Source organism: Aphelocoma coerulescens, chromosome 2, assembly GCF_041296385.1.
Source record: "Aphelocoma coerulescens isolate FSJ_1873_10779 chromosome 2, UR_Acoe_1.0, whole genome shotgun sequence".
NCBI lineage: Eukaryota > Metazoa > Chordata > Aves > Passeriformes > Corvidae > Aphelocoma > Aphelocoma coerulescens.
The window spans coordinates 5913097-5933655 of NC_091015.1; the positions used below are offsets into that span (position 1 = coordinate 5913097).

Sequence of the window (20559 nt, forward strand, 5' to 3'; positions counted from 1 at the left end):
TCCCTGTTTGTTTCCAGCTGCATCACAAAAGATTTTAAAGACTTCAGGCTGCAAAGAAAACTGTTTGTCTTTGGGTTGTTGTACAGCAAGAGCTTGTGGATGAATCCAGTGCAGCTCTGATTGACTGGTGAGAGCATGGGGCCATCGAGCTAGGGAAGCTGCTTGGATTTTTCCATATAACTCCATGACCCACCTCCAACCTAGAGCAGCTTTGCTTGTGCAGGACAGGAGCTGCAGGCTAGACAGCAGTGAAACAATCTCTTTGTGGAAATCAAGGGGTTTGGGGTTTTTTTACAGGGGATGAGATGAATTTTCCATCAAGTTATTTTAGACTGGGAATAGTTCATCAGATATTTAAACACAGAAGCTAATCTTTCAACTAGACAAGATGGGCATGCCGTGTTGCTCATCTTGAAGAACAGTAAGGTCTCCTGTAGAGGAGGGAGGGAATCAACCTCTGTCAAATATTTAGAGGTAGAAGACATTGCCTTGCCTTTAGGTTTCTCTTAGCTAAGCTGTTGATTAAGTCATAGAATCACTAAGGTTGGAAAGTAAGTCCCAGATCATCGAGTCCAGCTGATACCATAACACCACCTCTACTCCAGACAACCAGAGTAACATAAGGTAGACAAGCTGGCAAAAAGCCCACGTGGTTTTGGAAACCAAAAGGCACCAGATCATTCCATCACTGGGGACTTTTTTAAAGGGATGTGCACATGAGAGCAAGAAGCCTGTGTTTCCTTGATGAGCTGATGTGCATTCCTAGAAGGACAAAAATAGAAGAGTAGTAGAAGTCTTACAGCAGCATTTCTTCAAAGGACCTTTCAAGGGGAAGATTTATTGAGTCTTATTCTATCAGACACTAGTCAGTGAACATGTGCAACTTGGGTGAGCTAGAAAAAAAAGAGCTTGTCTATAAATTCTTGTACTCCAGACACTGTTCCTCAGAGGCCAGCCCTAATAAACCCATCACCACAGCAATACTATAATTCAGTGGCGGCTCACTCCTGGCCCTTCAGAGCCCTGCACCCAAGTCTTTTCTCAAGGACTCCTGCAGCAAACACACAGTGCCTCAGCTGCCCTGAGGAAACAGCACTTTAATGCTAATGTGGGACATGTCAGAGAGACCCAGACCAGCCCAACAGACAAGGGAGTGTCTCCTCTCCCTATCCAGAGAATAGCTCAAGCCCAGAAAGTAGTTAAATCATCCAGACAATATCCTACTAGCACCACATAATACTTTGCTAGGAGCCAAGATATTAACTAGAAATGTTCTACCATGTGCTATGAGCTGGGAAATGTAAGCTTTAATCTTCCTCAGCTGAGTAAGAAACTGATCTTGAGGCTCCCATTTCACAAGCAAATAGAGCCAGAAAGCTACAAGAGACAATAATCTTCTCACTCTGACAAACCAAATGAGCTACTCAAGAAATTGTCACCAAAACTGCACAGAGCTGAAAGAGAAGGCAGAGTTATTGAATGCCTTCCTTTCATCAGTCTTCACTGATAAGACCAGCCCTCAGGAATCTCTGACCCAGGAGACCAGGGTAAATGAATGTCAGGAGGAAGACCTTCCCTTGGTCATCAAGGGTCTGGAGAATCTCTCTTATGAGGAAAGGCTGAGGGAGCTGGGGCTGTTCAGCCTTGACATAGACCAGCCTCTGCTCTGCTCCCTGGTGCCCAGCAATGGGACAAGAACCAACAGGAAAAAACTGATGCACAGAAAGTTCCACCTGAACGTGAGGAAGAACTTCTTCACTGGGCAGTGACTGAGCACTAGAACAGATCACTCAGAGAGGGTGTGGAGTCTCCCTCACTGGAGATATTCCAGAACCATCTGGACACAATCTTGTGCCATGTGCTCTGGGATGACCCTGCTGGAGCAGGGAGGTGGGACCTGCTGACCCCTGGGACCCCTTCCAACCCACCCCATTCTGTGATTGTGACCTCTCCAAACCCCTTCTCTGTGTGGTTAACTTTGACATCAAACCAGGAACCAGGCACAACTTCAGACTAAGGGTGATGGTAATGCTGCTTAAACTAGCAGGCATTGTCTAATTTGTATTAATTAATCCTTCTGCATTTCTCTACAGCCTTGCTCAATGACAAAGCAGCTGCTGACAGTGGAGGCCTGCAAGAAGTATTATATGTTTTAGCACTGTACCTTTGGACCCAGAATAATAAGCACATAAAAGAGATAGATGTGTATTTCTAATGCCACCTTTTAAAGCAATTGCTTAAAAGAAGTCTGCTTTAGCAACTCGGAAATGTAATTCTTGACCTTCCTGAGTAATCATGCTAATATCAGGAGAACTAGTAATTATTCAGTTGTGAACAAAAAAAGGTACTGTTCGTACTCAAAAGTGAAGCACTTATATATAAAAGGGAGAGCAAAGGAGGAATGAGAGTATTCCCTGGCCACTCCAGAGGTGAGTCATGGCAAAGGGCTCCCACTCTCAATAGAGATGTGGCAGGGATAGGGAGAGTGCTCCTATGCCCTCAAAATGTGAAGAATATGAATATGAGTCACCCTACTCCAGTGGGAGCACAATCCAGCTCTCAGTCAATAAAGAGATCCTCTACTCTCTACAATTCCCTGGCTTATTCCCAAGACACATTACAGCTTCTACAGGAAGGGAAGAAAGGCTTCAGTCACTTTCATTAAACAATCTGCTTTATTCCCAGGAGAAATTTTATCCTGAGGGAAAGATACCAGCTCCACAGAATGCAGTAAAGTGTTCCCACTTGCACAGGGATGTTCATTCAAATTCTGCAACTTCCACACATCTTTGCAGAAAGATCTCCTGGCTCACATTTTCTAAGATTTTTCTCAGCTAGAGGCTAGTTAATGTGGACTAAAACATTTGAAGTGAAACAATAGCAACAGAGCAAGACAATCAGCTATTCTGCTCAAGATCTCCAAGAAAGAAATGGGATATTGGGGGTGGAAGAAAAAATTACCTTCCCGCCCTGTTCAGAGCAGAGCAGGACACAGAGAATTTAGCTGCCATGACAAGGAGGAGGAAGAAAAAGAGTAACCCCAAGCTGGTGTGCAGATGAACTGACTGCTTTTTGAAGCAGAAAAGAGATGTGTGAAACTTCCAATGTTTGGTCTATTATTTTCTTTCTTACAAAACTGATGTCAAGTAAAACATTGCACAGTGGTGTTTGCATCACTTAAGATCTCTGTGCTTTCCACAATCTATAAACCCCTGCCATATCATGTTTTATCACACAACAGGCTTTCCACAGTGTCATGCGACAAGAATTCCCCTTCTTCAGAGGATCCCAGGGAGTCTTTAAAGACTTTAATCAGCCTTCTCCACATATTAAAGAAAGATAGGATGAAGTCAGTGTGCTTATGCTTTTTGTGTAGGCAAAGACATAAACATCTCCAAGTTACAGATGAACAGATAGTCTCAAAACATTAAAGCAGGAGAAGCTGAGGAATTAAGATACTTTGCTCAACAGGTATGCAGAGGCTGGCATGCCAAACACATGGAATCAAAGCTGACAGAGTGACTCACATAAACAAGGCACTTGACTTTGTCACCCAGCTCTTCCAAAACAGCAAGCACAGTCTGAAAAGTACCTAAGAAAAATTGAGGCCACAAACACACAGAGCAATATGATGCTTTTTTAATCAGGTTTTCAATCACAATGTAATTTTTTCCCACCAACACACTCAAACACAGACATTTAAAAATTATTTGTCTACAAAGAGGAATGAAATGATTTAAACAGCTCCAGTAAATTCTGAGCAAATCTCTTCTGATCTTCTCCTTGGGAGTCCACTCAGCCCACATATAAATTTTGTTTGCTTCTATTTCACAAGACAAGAAGGGACTGGGTTGTAGATAACCTTCTGTTCAAGCTCAGCATATCTTTTCAGAAGTGGACAATAGAGCTAAAAAGGAAAAAAGAAATAAATATGTCTCATTGAAAAATTAGATTTTTAAATTACACTGCAGTTAAAAACCATCGTCAGACATGAAAAATGCTGCATGTTCACAGGTACCTGAAGGTTTGGACTGTTTTTTTCCCAGTTAGCTCATGAAAATGCTGCAGAGTTTTCCCTCTTTAAATGTCACAGTCCTTTTAACCATCACCTTTACAGCTTAATTTTATGACACGCACAGGTTGTTCTTATTGTGACTGCGTTCTTGCTATAAGCAGAAGTCATTACTTCCAGCAGAAGCAGCTCAGCTAAAGTCACCTCTCCCAGTGTGACATGCCCCCTCAGTAATAGCTGTGCTAATCACCCAGGCAGAACTCCTGTCCTTGCCTCCCTCCACTGCCCCAGGATGGATCAGTGCATCTGTCCCCTCCTCCTCTGCCTCGCTAATCACCCCACTGCCGCCCTCCAGCACAGTCAGACAGGTCCTCCTTAGCCAATGTGCTGACCAGGGCCTTCTAAAATGCACTTCATACTCCCTCTTGGACTCCTCTACTTGTTTGAGCTGCTTCTCTCCTTCACATCTTTCACAGCCACAACCTTTCCCATCCATAATTTGCTCCGTGGCCATGTTCCTCACTCCCTGATTCCAGGCCCAGGGGGACAAATGCAGGCCCAGCTGCTATCCACAACTACACAAAGTATCTGAGTAGCTTTTTTGTATTTCCCTAGCTAGAATTTTCCAGGAGGTTTAGATCCAATGTTGGTGCAACCATAAAAAGAAGAATCAAGACTCAAATGTATTCAAAACCCCGCACTCAAACATGTCCTGTGCTTTTGGATACGGGTGAGATCTATTACATAGCAGAAATCCTGAATAAATCTCTACTCTGGCTCCAACCAAAAACTGTACTTCACCTAGATCTTGGAGATGCACCTTTCTCCTTATCTCCTCTCTCTGATGTTAACTGTCCCTCTAATAAAGTCAGTACTTTGACAAGCCACATCAGGCCAGCTTCGCACATTTGCTGGCTCGAGCACAAAGAAGGGACTGCCAGGAGTCAGTGTAGGGTTTGGTACAGGCTCGAGCAGTCCTTAGGAGGATGCCATAAGGTCATATCCCTGCCACAGTGAATCCTAGAGGCTGCCAGTCTGGTCTACAAGCCCTCTGCACTGACTCATAATCAAGGCAGCCTTGCTCCTGGCTCCAGGTTCAGAGAGGTTATACAGCCGTAATGAATCATACCCAGCAAACTGAATTACTGCTCTCATCAGTAAGCCAGATCTAGCATTTCAGTGCATTTTATCCTTTTCAGGACAGCCAACAACTGTGTGTGTACATGCATGAAAAATTCAGGAGGAGAATTTTTAAGGTGTAAACTATGGGGATGTAGTAGGAGACCGGGTTGTTTCTGTGCAGGTCTCTGTACTGCAGGTCCTGCAGTAGCCTCAGTGTCTGTAACAGCCACACCTTAACAGATAAAAAAAGAAATCACAAAGTTTTCTCATCTAGGAAACACAAAATAGTGGGGTTTTGTTCTGTCTTTCAACTGATGGCAAAACACCCAGTTTCTATGTTTCTGTCCTCCTGAATGATAGTTTAAGCCTGACCAGTGAAAACTGGATTTTTGTCTTCATTCCCATTTCCACCTTCCACAACAGCAGGTGGAAGTGACCTAATGGACACATTCTGCAGAAGGAACTAGTTTTTAGCAACTCCTATCTTTTTACAAACCAGATGTTATAGAAGTTAAAGTACATTTCTACAACAGGTTAAATATATGAAGGGGTAGAAGAGAAGGAGCATGCACAGCAACTGGAAAGAGACACTGTTTGTTAGCTAAGGCATCATAAAATGGTTTTTAAAGCCATCTCACACTGGCTGAGTCCTACAGTGTTTTCCACTGATTAAAGCAGAGAATCCTACTCACTCCTGCCTCTGCAACAGACTCATTCAGTGACCCCAGGCCAGGCATCTAACATGTGTGTGCCCCACATCCTCTTCTCCACAGGACAGTGATGCTGAGATCCTGGAGGTTTATGCAGATTTATGGGGTTAGAAAACAAAATGCACCACTATTATGAAATGTTACATTACTCAGCATGGTATTTTTAACTAACTACAGGAGGGCCTGGAGGGCTCAGAGAAGTACAGATATATATATATATCCTTTACATGTTCCCAAAGAATATTATTGCTCCCATTTCTGGTAAATATGCACTTCAGAGTAAACAAAACATTGAGCAGGCAACTATGGCTATACTGGGAACATCAGTATTTCAAACAAAACCAGCTCCTCTATTCACTGAAGCATCTGTAATGAAGACTGGCTATTTCTTACTTCACTATTCTGTAAATTTGATAAACCCTAAGTGCTTCTCAGCAAAGATTCAGCACAGCAAAGCTGCACTGGTAAGTGAGCTCAGGCACTGAGAAAGCAGGCTCCCTATTACTTGCCCATCAGTATTTTTACAAAATACACACAGCACATTTACCAGAAGGCTGGGAAGTATTATTGTTAATATGTCACTCTAAATTAAAATGTGTCAAAATAAATGAACAACCACATTTACTGACACAGTTTCTTTTCCTGTTTATTGGACTTAAGCACTTAGCTTGCTAATTGAGGAAATTCAGGCATTTGCAATAAGCTTCTCAGCCATTAGTGTAAATGAATCCTGCATTATGGACCATATGAAAAAAAAACTGCAAACAAATAATTAAGAATATTTCCTGTACCTTATTCCTGTTCTTTGGGGTAAAAAGCTGCACAGCTCAGAGGGATAAGCAAAGCCTTTAATTCCTCCTCCTCAGGGAATTTGGCTGTAATACCACCAGTACATCATAGCTGATAAGTGCAGCAGCACCACAAGCTTTTCACAAGCAGTATTTTTCATGACAGCTGAGGTTTGGGGCCGAAGCAGTGCAGCTCCCACGAAACACAGAGAAGAAAAGCCAAACAGCATGAGCCCAGAGCATGGCCTGAGTGTGCACTCAGGTGTGTCTGTGGAAGGTGATCCTGCACGTCTGTCACGACTGAAGTGCCTGCACAGAACCTTGGGCAACTCCCCCTGTGCGATTCCAGGAGCCTCTTTCCTGAGGCAATTATATAGATGTATTTTTATAATTGGGGTCCAAAGGGAATAAAGGACTCTCAATAATGCATAAAAACCAAGGACATAAATTCCCTCTCTGTCATAGCCTCAAACCTAATCTATCAAACCATGATATTTAAGAAAAGTAATTACATGTATCACAACACAAACTTTATTATTGTCCATAATTTAATTGTCCTTAATTATGGCCCTTTCTCCAGTTTATCTTTACACCCTACTCCACAACATCAAGAGTATGCTGACTGCTTCATTTACAAACCCTCAACTTCTCTCCTGGGACAATTTGGTCACATTCTGACAGTCCCACAACTATCCAAAGAAAATACTAATGATAAATAATACATTATAACAGATAATAATTTAACCTGCCCTCTCTGAAAAAATGCATTCATACAATGCTACCTTGTTCTCCAGAACAAATAAAATGTGCCATCCTGATACTACACCTCACCACAGTACCAGCCTATGTACCCAACAGGGCTTTTACAATTTACATTGTGCCTACAACCTTCTAGGAGCAAAACCAGCTACAAATTATTACTACAAGTGACCATCCACATGGATCCTCCTATCTCCTGCAACGCTCCATTAGCCAATCACTGGAGCAATTCAAAATTTACAAATTACAAAGATGATGCTGATGATTATCTAATTTTAATCTACCTGAGTGCATTTAATCTACCCTGAATAGATTAAAATTAATCAGTCTCTCACAAACACTTGCTACTTTTGAAAGGTTCCTTTTTTTTAAACCAAAGTCAAAATACTCATAGAGATTTGCTTAAGAAATCAAGAGTTGTTTTATTTTTCAAATCCTAGCAGTTGTTCACCTTTCTTAACAGAGAAAGAATAGTCATAAAGCAGAAACAATGAAACTGTGTTTTGAAATACTCTGAAGACTTCTCCAAGGAACCACACCTGAAACAATTACATCCTCTACTTCAGATATCCATTCTGCAAGCCTATCTTAATCAGCTTAATAGGTTAAAAAAATTATTGGCTACACAAATCACCTTAATCAAACTTCTATCAATACCTATTATATTTTTTGTGGTTGCATTATTATTACTTACTCGGCACTAAATTACCAACCCAATTCTAGAAAGCAACCTCCCCCCTCCAAAATCTAACTCAACAAAATATAATTATTTAAAATCAATAAATAGGTCATTATAACCTTCCTGGGTAATAGGGTCACTTCTATAAATCCACCCAGTTACAGGGCAATTCGCCAAAGTCAAGGAAACCTGTTAGGTTTACATTTTCCCTTCCTGAATTTTTGCAAGATTAATACACCTCAGCAGAGTCAATAATGCAATCAAAAATCACACATCCAGAGGTAGTGATCTGCTCTATGCCTTCTCCCTACAAAATCCCACAGGACAATATCACGACCAATCTGGCACTATGTCACAGGCACAGGGCTTGTATAAACACAAGTGACCAACTCCCAGACAATCATGTTCTCTCTCATGTTTTATTTTTGCTTAATTAACCAACTAGCCAACCATCCCTGTTTTAATAGATTACTAAAATAGATCTGAATTCTAATGCTGGAATAACAGATTATTTCTGTCTGTTAACATATATTTATTGCTCTAGAATCTCCTGGTTATTTTTGTCATGCTTAGTGGTTCTGATTAATCTTTTTCCTCGGGGGAGAGAGGAGGCCCCAGAGAGGTGAGATGACTCTTTAATTTTTGCTATTCTGAAAAAAAAGGAAGAAGGATTCATCAAATTAACCCACAGATGACTGACTTGAGCTGGTTGAGTGAATGACCTTCCACCAGAACACCTCATGACCTGTTTGGGTATTGACAGAATTAGAAAAAAGCTCAGGTTAATACCCATATCCTACAAAAATACTGGGAAATCAGGTCCAGCTAAGAGACTTGGGGTCATACCCACAGAGAGGGATTCATCCTCTTTGAAACAGTCTCTTCAAGGCAGGATGGTCTGCCACAGGACAAAGTGACATTGTTGCCAGGCAAGTTGGAACTTTTGGGACTTCAGTTTCCACTAACTACTGATTCATTGCCCACCACAAGCTCTATGTTCCCCATCTTGTGACTTTATTCTATTTTACCAGCCCATCAGTTTAATTGAACCAGAAGAGCTGCTTTGTGTGCCCTGCCCTTGCTTTTTAAAATCACATTCATTATCACAAATGATCCCTCAGAAATCAAAGGAACCCTTTTTGCATTTTTGGTTCCTGCAAACCCCTACTGCGGGCATAGGCCTTGGCAATGAAGGAGAAGCTACATCAAACTGTCGCATTTGACCTCTGTCTATAGGAGGTTTTCCTCTCTCCAATGATCTAACACATGTTGTCTCCAACCTATACCAGGAAGAAAGGATGAAACCAGAGCAGATTGCTGTGTTATGACCTGTTTTTTATCCACCCTGCCAAGATCTAGCTGTAGCCGTCCAAAAAATGTAAAGAAGTGGTTGGGGGAATTTCACATTGGTGAGCCAGACTCTTTCAGAAGAGCTCCTCAGCAAGACAGGACTTAACCTCAGGATGACTTTGAAGTTTATAAAAAGAACTATCATTTAAGTGAAAGGCTCTAACCTCAACAGAATGAAATTGGATGGACAGGGAGATGCAGCACTGTATAAAACAGAATCAAACTGACTCATTGCATTATGAATTTTTACTGCACTGTTCATGCTAACACACTGTATTACTGACAGGCCCTCTGGCTTTCTGCAGTTTCACAGCCATGAAACTAGCCAGGGAATCCACCATCAACTGCAAAATTATAAGGCAGGAAGAAAAAGAAATGGTGTGGAATATGTAATTGCAAGAAGCTGCTTTTAATGGAATGAAGCTGGAAAGCTAAGCTAAAGAGCAGGAATGGTTATTCCTTCCCACATTGTTTGGCCACTGCTTCCCTGTCATTCACTCCTATCTACTGGGGCAACAATTCACTACTGTACATCATTTAAAACCAATGAAAAGATGTGCAAGGAGAGCCAGGACTAACCATGTGGGAAAGGAAAGTATTGAGAAGGACATAATTAACTCTTTTAGCTTCCAGGCCATTTTATGCAGAGAGCAAAATAGAAAGAGGTAGATGAATTCCCTGGCAATCTCTCCAGTCAGGTTTGCTTGGCCCCTGCAGGGGTACAAGGTGCTTGCAAGGCCCCTGTGAGTGACAGCTGTATTCCCTGCCCTTGAGTTTTACAGCTGAAGCAGCACCAGGGGGTCAAAAGCAGGTCTCTGAGCTCTCCCCACCTCCACCCCAGCCAGGCTGGCAGCTTTTGAGCACACAGCATTTTGGGGGGGAACAGGGCAGCAACGTGAGGTTGAATCAGACACAAGGGAGCTGCTCCTGTGGTGTGTTCCCTGCAGAGAGCTTCAACTGCAACACACATGGCATAGGCCACTGCTGTTAATTATTTTATCTTTTAAAATGAGGGGGGAAGGTTGAGTAAATGAGATCAGATCAATCAAGTTTAAATTATTCAATGTCTTAATATTTCTGAAGGGGACTTCTATTCGATTACTGAGCTCCTCCATCTCAGTTAATAATTAAATAATACGCTGGCAGGCACAATGCAGCATGATCATTTCTATTATTACTCATGATGATATCTGGTGCTCCTCTACACATGTAGCTGGGAGTTAGTAGTTTTGGCAGATCATTAATTTCCCAGTTTAAATAAAAGCTTTAAAACCTTGTTGCCTGTAGTTAGGGCACATCCAAATCTCATAAGTGGTGGAGTGTGTAAGGCTGTGCTGATGTAAAAGAAGTTTTTGCACAGCTGAAGACCTTGGTGAGATTCACCTTTGTTATTTAAACATGTTCTCTAGGAATCTTGCTATTGTTTATTTATCACTGCGCGTTATATTTCAAAAGCCGCCGTAAACTAAAGCCTTTGGCTGCGAGTGAGACGTGCAGGGCTGCACTGGAGAGCCTGAGACAATGACTCCTTCCTGGGTTTTACAAGGGCTGGAATCCCATAGTTACCAACAATGAGTATCTCTTCTGCTTTGTCTACATGGGCCATAAAGCAAAAGCCTCACCTTCAGACGTGCTGAAATTCACAGGATGGGCACAGCACCAAAGACCTGTGCCTACTGAACCCTCCCAGATGGCATGTTTTCCAAGTGGGAGCTACCAGTGATTATACACAATTGCTGACCACTGTTTACAATCAGACAGGAAGGATTTTTGGAGATGTTTTCCAATAAGCCAGAAAGCACAGTCACCACCCCTCTTTCCATGCTGCTTGCTGCAAACAAGTCCAGACTATTTTGTCAAGACTATCAGTTACAACCTGACTGACCTGTATCCAAATTCAACCTATTTTATAACTTTTTCTATCCCTTAAGGAAGAGATTTTGCTCTCTGGTCATGCCCTGTTAGGAAAATTCACTCTCACAGACCTGGATGGTGGGACCAGATTATTGCAGTGATTATCATCATTACAACACCAAAGATCTCCCAAAATCAAATCTGTCTTCACAACAAGGAATAAGAGTTGTGTAACCAAATTTTTCCGAAACTCATCCATTTTACTAGAATAATTAGCAAACCACTTCATTTTGAAGCAGACAAGAAATGGAAACAAAAATGGTATTCCCAAGCTTGCTCACCTCCTCAGCCCCTGGGGTGGGTGTAACAGCCAATCTGGGCTCTGGTGCTAATTTCACGACATCAGCCAAGGACACATTCCTCTCATCTACAAGTCCTGCAATGAGAATCACAATCCTGATCAATGCAAAAAAACACGATGAGGGATGTGCCTTGACTCCCTAGCAAATTAATACATTATATTGATCTTCCCTGGTCAGGTCAGCATTCAGGATTGAAGGATAAATGGCAGAATATCTTACATTCCTATGGGCTAGCCTGGGAAGTGGGGACTCTGTGATTGAGTTTTTGCCAATCACTCAATTCATACCCTGGGGAATAGGTAAGCAGCAGAAATGCTACTCAACAATATCAGTAATTATTTATAGTTACAACAATACAGTAAACAGCAGTGAAAATATGTGGAAGCAAGGGATTCAAGGACAAAATGTGACTAAACATAAAAAGGAAGAGAAGTGAAAACACTTTCAAGAAAATATAGTACAAATTTTTAAATATATTTATATGTAAGGAAGCAGAATAATAGGGGAGTTCTGCTACCACAGCATTTTGCTTTGTGAGCAAATCACAGCATTTCAGGAGCTCCCTGTACACCTGCTAAGAACCCCAGGCTAACTGTGAAACACCCCAGATGCACATTGTAGTATTATTAAAGAGCCCTTGCCATCAGTATTTCATTTATATTAGTAAGTCCTCACTTTTCCTCAATTCCTTTGCCTGGCCACGAGGGAGGTAGCTGAAGGCATCAATCAAAAATGCCATTTAGGAACACACATAGCAAACCCCCTGGGGCTTGGCTGGCAGAGGACATGAGCCGAGGAGTCCCTCCAGCAGCATGGCATCTGAAATCCTCGCCCAAACGCTCTGTCAGCCAAGCCTCCACATCTCATATGCCAAACTGGCAGAGGGAATACACATCTCCCACACACACAAAATATCCACAGAAACTTTAATGATGGCTCCACATTTCACATGCATTCAAGGACAAAAAATTTTCCTGCAGCATTAGATGCCGGGAGGCTTCTGAAGCAGTAGGCAAAGTTTGAGTAAAAAGAAAAACAGTTTGGAAACTCGACCTGTAAGGTGCAAAAATGGTTTCATTGTAGCTTCAAATATACAGATAATCCAACTGTTTCCACTGTCCTGCAAAAGCCTACCTGGTCTGACAGAACCCTTGTGCCTTTTCTGGAAATAAAGAGGAGAGCATGCTGTGTGCATTAAACACACCAACCCAAGTTTTGGTTGTGCAATCTTCTGTGCTGTTTTCAAATGCAAGACAGCATATAGTCTTTAGATGCTATAATGTGACAGCAGAATTTGCTTCTAAAATTAAAACTTGGCTGATTTCTTCTGATGGCTGATGCTATCCTTTCCATGCTTGTTGCAATCCCACAAACTTGCAGAGAAGTTAGCCATGAACTTGTAGAGAAGTTACCCATGTCTTACATGAACCTGTAGAGAAGATACCCTGGGTCTTAAAGCCCAAATCCTAAAGCTTCTAATCAAAAAAAACTGAGGCTAACTAAACATGACCTAAACAAGGATTTCCACACTCCTTGAATTGTTTAGCTGTAAGATATTAGAAACCATTTAAAAATAACATGAATAAAATTTCATGGTTGGGATTCAAGTCTTAAATAGCTGACAGCCCACCCTCAACACACACCTGCATGCATTAATTATGTTAGTAAGTTAATTAACATGTAAAACCTGGTGCTTGGACTGTTGTTTTACAGTAAGTGAAGCAAAATGACTGGTGAACCTAAGAGTATCCCAAGATTTATGCTTTTACAAGAGAAAATGCATGGAGCCCAGGACGCCATGCATGTCCCTCAACTTGATGTTTAAAAGCTGGAAGATATAAATGTAAGTTTAATAGTGGCCAGCAGTATTACTGGTCCTGTTGTCCCTGCCCTCATAGATCTTCTTTGTGGGATCAACCTTTTGTTTGGTTTGGCCATTTCAGCAACCCAGTTTACAGCCCAGTCCACAAACCAGGGCAGCAGGCTACACCAGGACCTTCAGTTTGCTGTATTCCTCCATGGATGTAGCAATTTAACATGTGAAGGTCCTAGACCTTCCCTGGACAGTACCAACACTTCCCACACCCCATCCCTTGGCTGAGAAGCAGCCACCAGGCCTGGAATTATGATGTCAGTGATATTCTCTGGCCTAATCCAAGTGTACTAAGAGCAAAATCCCTCTTTGACCTGTGGGACCTTCCAGTCAGATGTGCACAGCTTTACTCCCCCCTCATGTTCAGCAAAGTTAATCCCAAGTATTAACCAAGTGAAATTAAATTCCCTGACTGCTCACAAGCGTCTCCTGGCAGCCTTACCATGGATTGCTCTGTAAGCACTTCCCAGACAAGCAGAGTTGGCGGTGTCGATGGTGAACACGGGCGCGCTGAACACGTCAGACAGGACCTGAGGAGCATCAAAGCATCCATGAAACACAAAGGGAAAAGAAATCCTCCATCACTGCTCAGGAAAACAAGTAGCTGTCCCAAGGCCCAGCCAAGAACTCAGGAACCCGTGGAAAGAAGCACTGCAGACAACAATGAGGCCTGAACTTGTCACACAACAGGGTATTGGTAATTCTGAGCTAGAGAGGTGGCTGCAGCCAGGAAATGAAGTCCCATTTCTTTCCAGATCTCTTGGTTACAAGTTCAGAGGAGACTGGGTTCAAGTGTCATCTCTCAAAAGCTCACACAATCAGCCCATGCTAAAGGCTTACATCACGGCAAGGAGACCTGCTCAGGAACCCACAACTGGAGCCTGTTTTCTTCCATCATGTTATGGCTGATTCAAGTGGGAAGGAAGGAGAGAAGAACCAGTCATAGCTCCTCAGTTCTCAGCTTGGATATAAATAAACCTCCAGCAATATGAAGGCCTGCTAAGACCTTTCTTCTTCATCTCCACCATTCCCATCCTATTAGGATCAGCAGGGAGAATGACACAGGAGCTGATTACATAGTGTCTCAATTTATCAGTTTTCCTATTTTTAAGGGAACCTTAGCTATGAAGATATATTGAGACACTTGGCTTGAGTAATAGAAATAAAATTTTACAGGCAAAGAATTTATTATGGTATCCAACAGATACTAAAGTTATTCGACCACACATTGTTCTGCACTGAAATCAACACCATCAGCACCTCACATCTGCTGAGTACATGTGCTCTTCCCCACAGTTTAGGTTTAGAAAAACAATACAGAAGGGGGGAAATTAAAACATATTTGGATAGGGACATAGGAGGTTCAATAACTCCTTTCCAAGAACTTTGTCAACAAATGCTTTCCATTTTGGTTTCATCACTTCTAGGACTGCAGGTGCCCCTCAGGCTGAGCAACGCAAGAAGCAGGCAACAATTCAGATAAAACTTGTGCTGGTTTTATTACTTTTGCCAAGGGAAAAAGTGTCACACCTGACTTAAATCCATGCAATTGAGTCTAAAATAAGACCAGAATGTCCAGCATTCCAAACTATTTGGATTAGTGGCAAGGTAACCCTGACCCTGGAATTTATAACCCTGCTGCTGATGTACCCCAGGGCCTCATAAAAGATGACTAAAAAGTACAATCTATATCACCTATAGAAATATATAGTATGTGAAATTTCTAAAGGATTTTTCTTTCTCTGAAATTTTGTGGAGAATCTTCAAATCAAAACCTTTGAAAATCACTGATTTTCACAATTTAAATGAAAGTAGCTGTTTGCTAACAAGAACCCAATGAAAGCCTGAGCTTATACACTTAAATCACTCTCTTCTAGTAAGACAGACAAGTCAGGATTGGCTAATTTCATTTGCAAGCAAGCATTGAGCAACACATGAGCTTCAATGCTAGAGGACAAATGAAAAATTAGTCATGGTTATCTATTAAAAAGTCCTCTGGAAATTATATGGTCACAGAGCTCTAGTACCACTGCCCATCCTGCCAGCCAACGCTACCACCTTGTTTCAACACATTTCCCACCTGCATCTTTACCTCATCTCTAGTAGGCATTTCTTGTCTTAAGTTTAAATTGTCCTTTTGGACAACAATTTTTTGTTTTTTCATCTCTGCAGAGCCTCATACAATGCAGCTCTACTCTATACTGATTGCTAAAAAGTGTCGTAATACTACAAATAACATTTTAACAATTTAACAAATAACTTTTTTTACCATAATTCTAAAATAAAAATTATTCTAATTCCATATATTTAATAAGTCATTTGGAACTGTGGTATCTCTCACAAATAATTTTAAAGGACACTGTTAGAGGTTCTACTGCTTAAGATATTTCACTGTATTCCATGTGGTCATTAATCAAGCACCACATATGTTATAAAAAGCTTCCTGGAACTGTGAAGAAAGCTGCTCTACTAAATTTTTTTAACAGATTTTCCTAAGTTGTTTCCTTTGTGGTGTAAAATATAGGAGTTACTGAACGTTGATTAATTAAATGATAGTCTTTTGTAGCCCTGGAACAAATTATCCAAAATTGACCATGATAAGGGTGGAAGCTGTTATTCTTTATGCAACTGATATGGTTCTGAGGTTTTGATTAAATTAAAAAGAAAGATCCAATTAACCAGTGATTGAATTAAATGAATGACACTGTATTGATCATATTATTTTAAGGCACTTCTAATGAGTTTTAAAACCAGCTGAATTGTTATACGTGAAGAGCAGGCACCCCAGCCACCACTCTCCCAACTCCATGATTTTTCAGCTGTGGATGTTACCAAATTATGTATTTTAAGAACATTCATTTCTCTGCCTCCATTCCACAGCAAGGAGATCCTCCTGGCACCCAAACTGGAAATACAGCTTTAAAAACAAACTCATCTGTGAATCCAATCTTTCCTGATGTACCCTCAGCAGAATTACTCCTGTAAGGACCAATGTTTTAAGCAATTAACCAATCAGTTAATTTTCCAATGTCACATTCTTAGGCAAAGTAACCAAAGCAGGTGAAGAGAAGTGACATCTGCAGGCAAAACATGCCAAATTTGCTGCTCCTCAATCAGCTGTACAACCAGCAGTTACACACACATGTGGTTTAGATGCCTTAGGAGAAAACAGCCTTTTGCTTTTTTGCTCTTTGATCTCCATTTAATCCAGCTCAAGCTTTGTGGAGCAGAGAATTGACTGCAATTGTCAAAGAGAATGGTGTGCAGCTGAGGCTGGCCTCGACTCTCTGGAGCTGACGGGAAGGGATTGGAATCCCCAGAAAACATTTCACCCTGTGTTCACTATCACCAGTGATAAGATCTGGCCCAAGATTAGGACTTCTGGTGTACATGTCTACCTCCAGGTCAGTGTTGGAGCCTGTGATTAAAGGGAGCTTGTCAAGGCAGCCCTCGGAGCCCAGAAAGCTCCTTAGATCACCCAGAGGGAGACAATTACATTTGTTAAGTTAAAACACCATCCGTTTTCCTCTGCATTGCAGCAGACGGGATCTCCCCCGACTATTACAGGGTTGACAGATCGTAAACAGACATCACATCACAGGTGACTGGATTTGGGCAGGATGAATCCCAATCCAGATGTCTCGCTCTGTGTTGTTGAAAGCCAGGTGAGAGGCCTCTCTCCATTTGTGAGCGAGGCTTTGCCAAGTCTCAGTGGGCAGAAACAGAGAGCAAATGGTTCTCTGTTCTCCAGAAGATGGATGAAGGATCTTACCCAGGCTGGATGTGCAGCAACAGCAGCAAAAGAGGAGGTTGGGAAGAGAGAGGAAGGACCATACAAAAGTGTAGTTTCCTCCCAGTATATGATATGATGCTAATTAAGTAACACAAGGACAGGGGGTTGAGGTTTGTATGAGGGTGTTGGTTTGTTTGGTTGGTTTTTTGTTTCTTTGTGGTTGGGTTTTTGCAGGGTTTAACAACAGTGTAACTCCCCTTCAGTTTAAAGCAGCCAATGGCTCAACTTTGACCTGAATGATAAAAAAAACCTCAGGTATTATACAAGAAGTTTCTTCTTGATTTCTTTGCTGATGGATTTGATGTAAGTGATGAGACCTGGAAATCACCAGTGCTTAAGATACATATTCATAAAACTAAAAAAACCTCTAAGTTCAATATAAATTTAGCACTGGGCTAAAGGTTTTCACACTAAACCTGAAAAAAAACCCCAAAGACCTGCAGCAGAGTCACAATTCCATATCCACACCTTCCTCTGCAGCTGCAGTGATTTGGATTTGGTACAGCAAAGTAAAAATGGAGATGTAACTGCAAATTCAGTTCAGGATTTAATTTTCTACTTACCTGTAAGATCTTTTTATTGTGGGATGCACCACCAGTAGCCAAAATCCTTGTTCTAGGCACTGCAATGCAATAGAAAGTAAAAATCAGAGTGAAAGTGCATATGGTCAATATCTGTACTACTGAACCAAGCAGTGAGAACAAGGAGGTGGGAGTCAGGGTTCTCTCTCTGCACCTCTAATTTACCTTCTGTAAAAAAGAAGATAACACTAATTACCCAATTTTCCAAGGCACATTAGAACACTTCCTTAGGAGAGGCAACATAAATATTGCAGATCTATTATTATTATAGTGCTATCAATGTCAGGGAGATTTGCAAAGGAGATACACAGTAAGAAAGGCAGTGTTATTATATTACAGCTCTGGCTTGAGGTCAGATTAGTTTGGCTCAGAGCTGTATATATACAAACTGACAGATAACCTTTAAAATCAGCAGTATTTTCCAAACTTATCTCCTCATGACGTTCACAGTCAGAGTTCTCTGAAACCTGGGCAATCCCTATGCGCTTGAATGACAACGAAGTGTGTCAAAAGGCAATTAGAGATGGTCTAAATCACTTCACTAAAACAAAAAATATCTGAGTCTTCATCCACTGCAAACCTACATCTTTGGGAGAGTTAAAAAAAATATCCTGTGTTCTTTAGGCTTAAAGAAACCCATCCTTTCTTCTACATTCCTGAATGTCTGCCATGTGCCTCATCATCTAGTTATGTGCATGTTCCTCTGGAGCACGGTATGCAACAAGCCACACATGAACCCATAATCACAATTCAGCAAGGCATCATGAACATAAATAATCTAAACAGTCTCACTGAAGTTCTTCAAAGGCTTAAAACAAAATAAATGCATAAACACTTTGATATCATACATTTTAAAAAAATCTAAACATTTCATTACCCTGATTTATGACAATAATAAATGATACCATCATGTATACCCTCCCAAAAGAGAAATTTCACTGTAGTTATTGTTTTGTTATCTTAACTTCCTTTTTAATAAAAGCTAAAGGTAATTTATTTCTCACAAGGCAAAGTTGGGCAACTTACACTGATGCCCTAAACAACTTATTGTCATTTATCCTTTCAAGTATCTTAATGACAAAAGCCCCGAAGACAGAATTAGAAATAATCAGAAGATGCAGCTCCCCACACCATTTCCAGACCCCCATCTGGGTACTCAGGTGGAGCCCAAGACCCAGACAAAGCATTGCATGGGGGACCCTATTTTACTGATAAATTCAATTTTATTTTCCTCTTTGGAGGATATTCAGTGATGCACAAATTGGGTTTTAAAAGCCATTAGGATCTCTGTCAATGTCAGCAAACAAATAAAACAAACAGCAGAGTGATTCCTCAGGGAAAACAAGTTTCAATTATACCAACACAGAGTGACAGATTCCTGCCAAGATTATCACAACAACATAATAGCACAGAAACCAGTGAAAAATAACTAGTAAGCCTCTGTTCCTAGAAACCAAACTGAACTCTAAATGATTTGCCTGGTAGTCACAATTCTGTCTTGCTAAACCTTGTTGCGAATATAAATTCTTGCGGAACTACCACATCCAATGTGAAAACACCACATTTCAGAGACAGCCAGCAAGACAAAATGAGAAACAAATACACTGGCTACACTTCCCAGCAGTTCAAACCAAAGAATAAGGCAGGGCTGCTCTCCTTTCTCTGGAAAGGGGCCAAACCCACTGCTGGGCTTCCACCACCAGGAAAGAACAGTGGACAACATAAAAGTGCCAAAGCCAAACAGCAACCACCCCTGTGAGAACAGCAAACACATCTTAGCTCAGCTGCTTCCTGTACTTCCATCTGCATGCCAGCTCTCTGTCTCAGGGCTTCTGCTCCACAACTTCCCAAATGTTTTCATGTGGAATCCAGGAATGGATGGGAGAGTTCTTGCTAAGTCAGAACATTCAGGTTTTGGCTACATTATCAATTCATGCCATAACTGTAATTCAAGCCACTTCTATACCAGTAAGTTATCAGAACAGTAGGTGTGAATTTACAGTGCATTTGCTATTCTATACAAACCACACACAAGCATGCATTTACCCCACCATTACTTGAGTCAGGTGTCTTCCAAGAAGCCAAACCATATCTCAGGTCTAAAGGTGTTTGATTTATGCTGACTATTAAGTGTTTGATAAATGCTGATTATCTGCACACCCACCTTAATCCAGACTAATTCTTTTGTAGCAAAATACTAAGAAGTATTTGAGAATATACCTAACCTACTTGATAAAAGAAACTAACCTAATTTACACTGTGAAGTTTCTGCTGTTGGTTAGACAGCTCAAGTTCTAAATTGGATCCACTCATGAGTACAAACACACACAGACCCACAGTAAAAGCACCCAAAACCCTATGCTGAAGTAATTAGGATGGCTCACTTCACCAAAACACATCCCAGCAGGTTACAGCCAAGTGAACTTTAACCATCACTGTGGGATGACCGACTCCGAGCTGCTGTACAGGTGGGACTGATCCATCCAGGCCAAATGGAAGCAAAATCTCAGGTGAATGTGGTGCTCTGCTAGTGGCCAGAGCTGAGACAACAGCATCCCTCGTTGAGTTTCTATCACTTCTTCCAGACAAGGATTAGGTCCCAAAAGAACTACTTGAATTTGATGAATTTTAGGTTTACTTCTTATTTCAGTCTCTCTCCAGAGAATGAAGAAAATG

General features: G+C 41.3%; 1 protein-coding gene across 3 annotated transcripts in view; it reads right to left on the reverse strand.

Moving 5' to 3' along the window:
• Positions 1-3621: 3621 nt before the first annotated feature.
• XYLB (xylulokinase) overlaps positions 3622-20559 on the reverse strand; it is an 82411-nt gene continuing 65473 nt past the window's right edge. The window contains exons 16-19 of one of the 3 annotated variants that reach the window (XM_069006341.1): positions 17866-17924; positions 13952-14039; positions 11616-11710; positions 3622-3907 (exon numbers count right to left, since the gene is read on the reverse strand). In XM_069006341.1, the coding sequence (XP_068862442.1) occupies positions 3824-3907; positions 11616-11710; positions 13952-14039; positions 17866-17924 (326 nt within the window). In that variant the 3' untranslated portion in view covers positions 3622-3823. Of the gene's footprint in view, positions 3908-11615; positions 11711-12770; positions 13066-13951; positions 14040-17865; positions 17925-20559 lie in introns of those variants that run through there. The other 2 variants (XR_011148928.1, XM_069006342.1) reach the window with 2 other exon arrangements.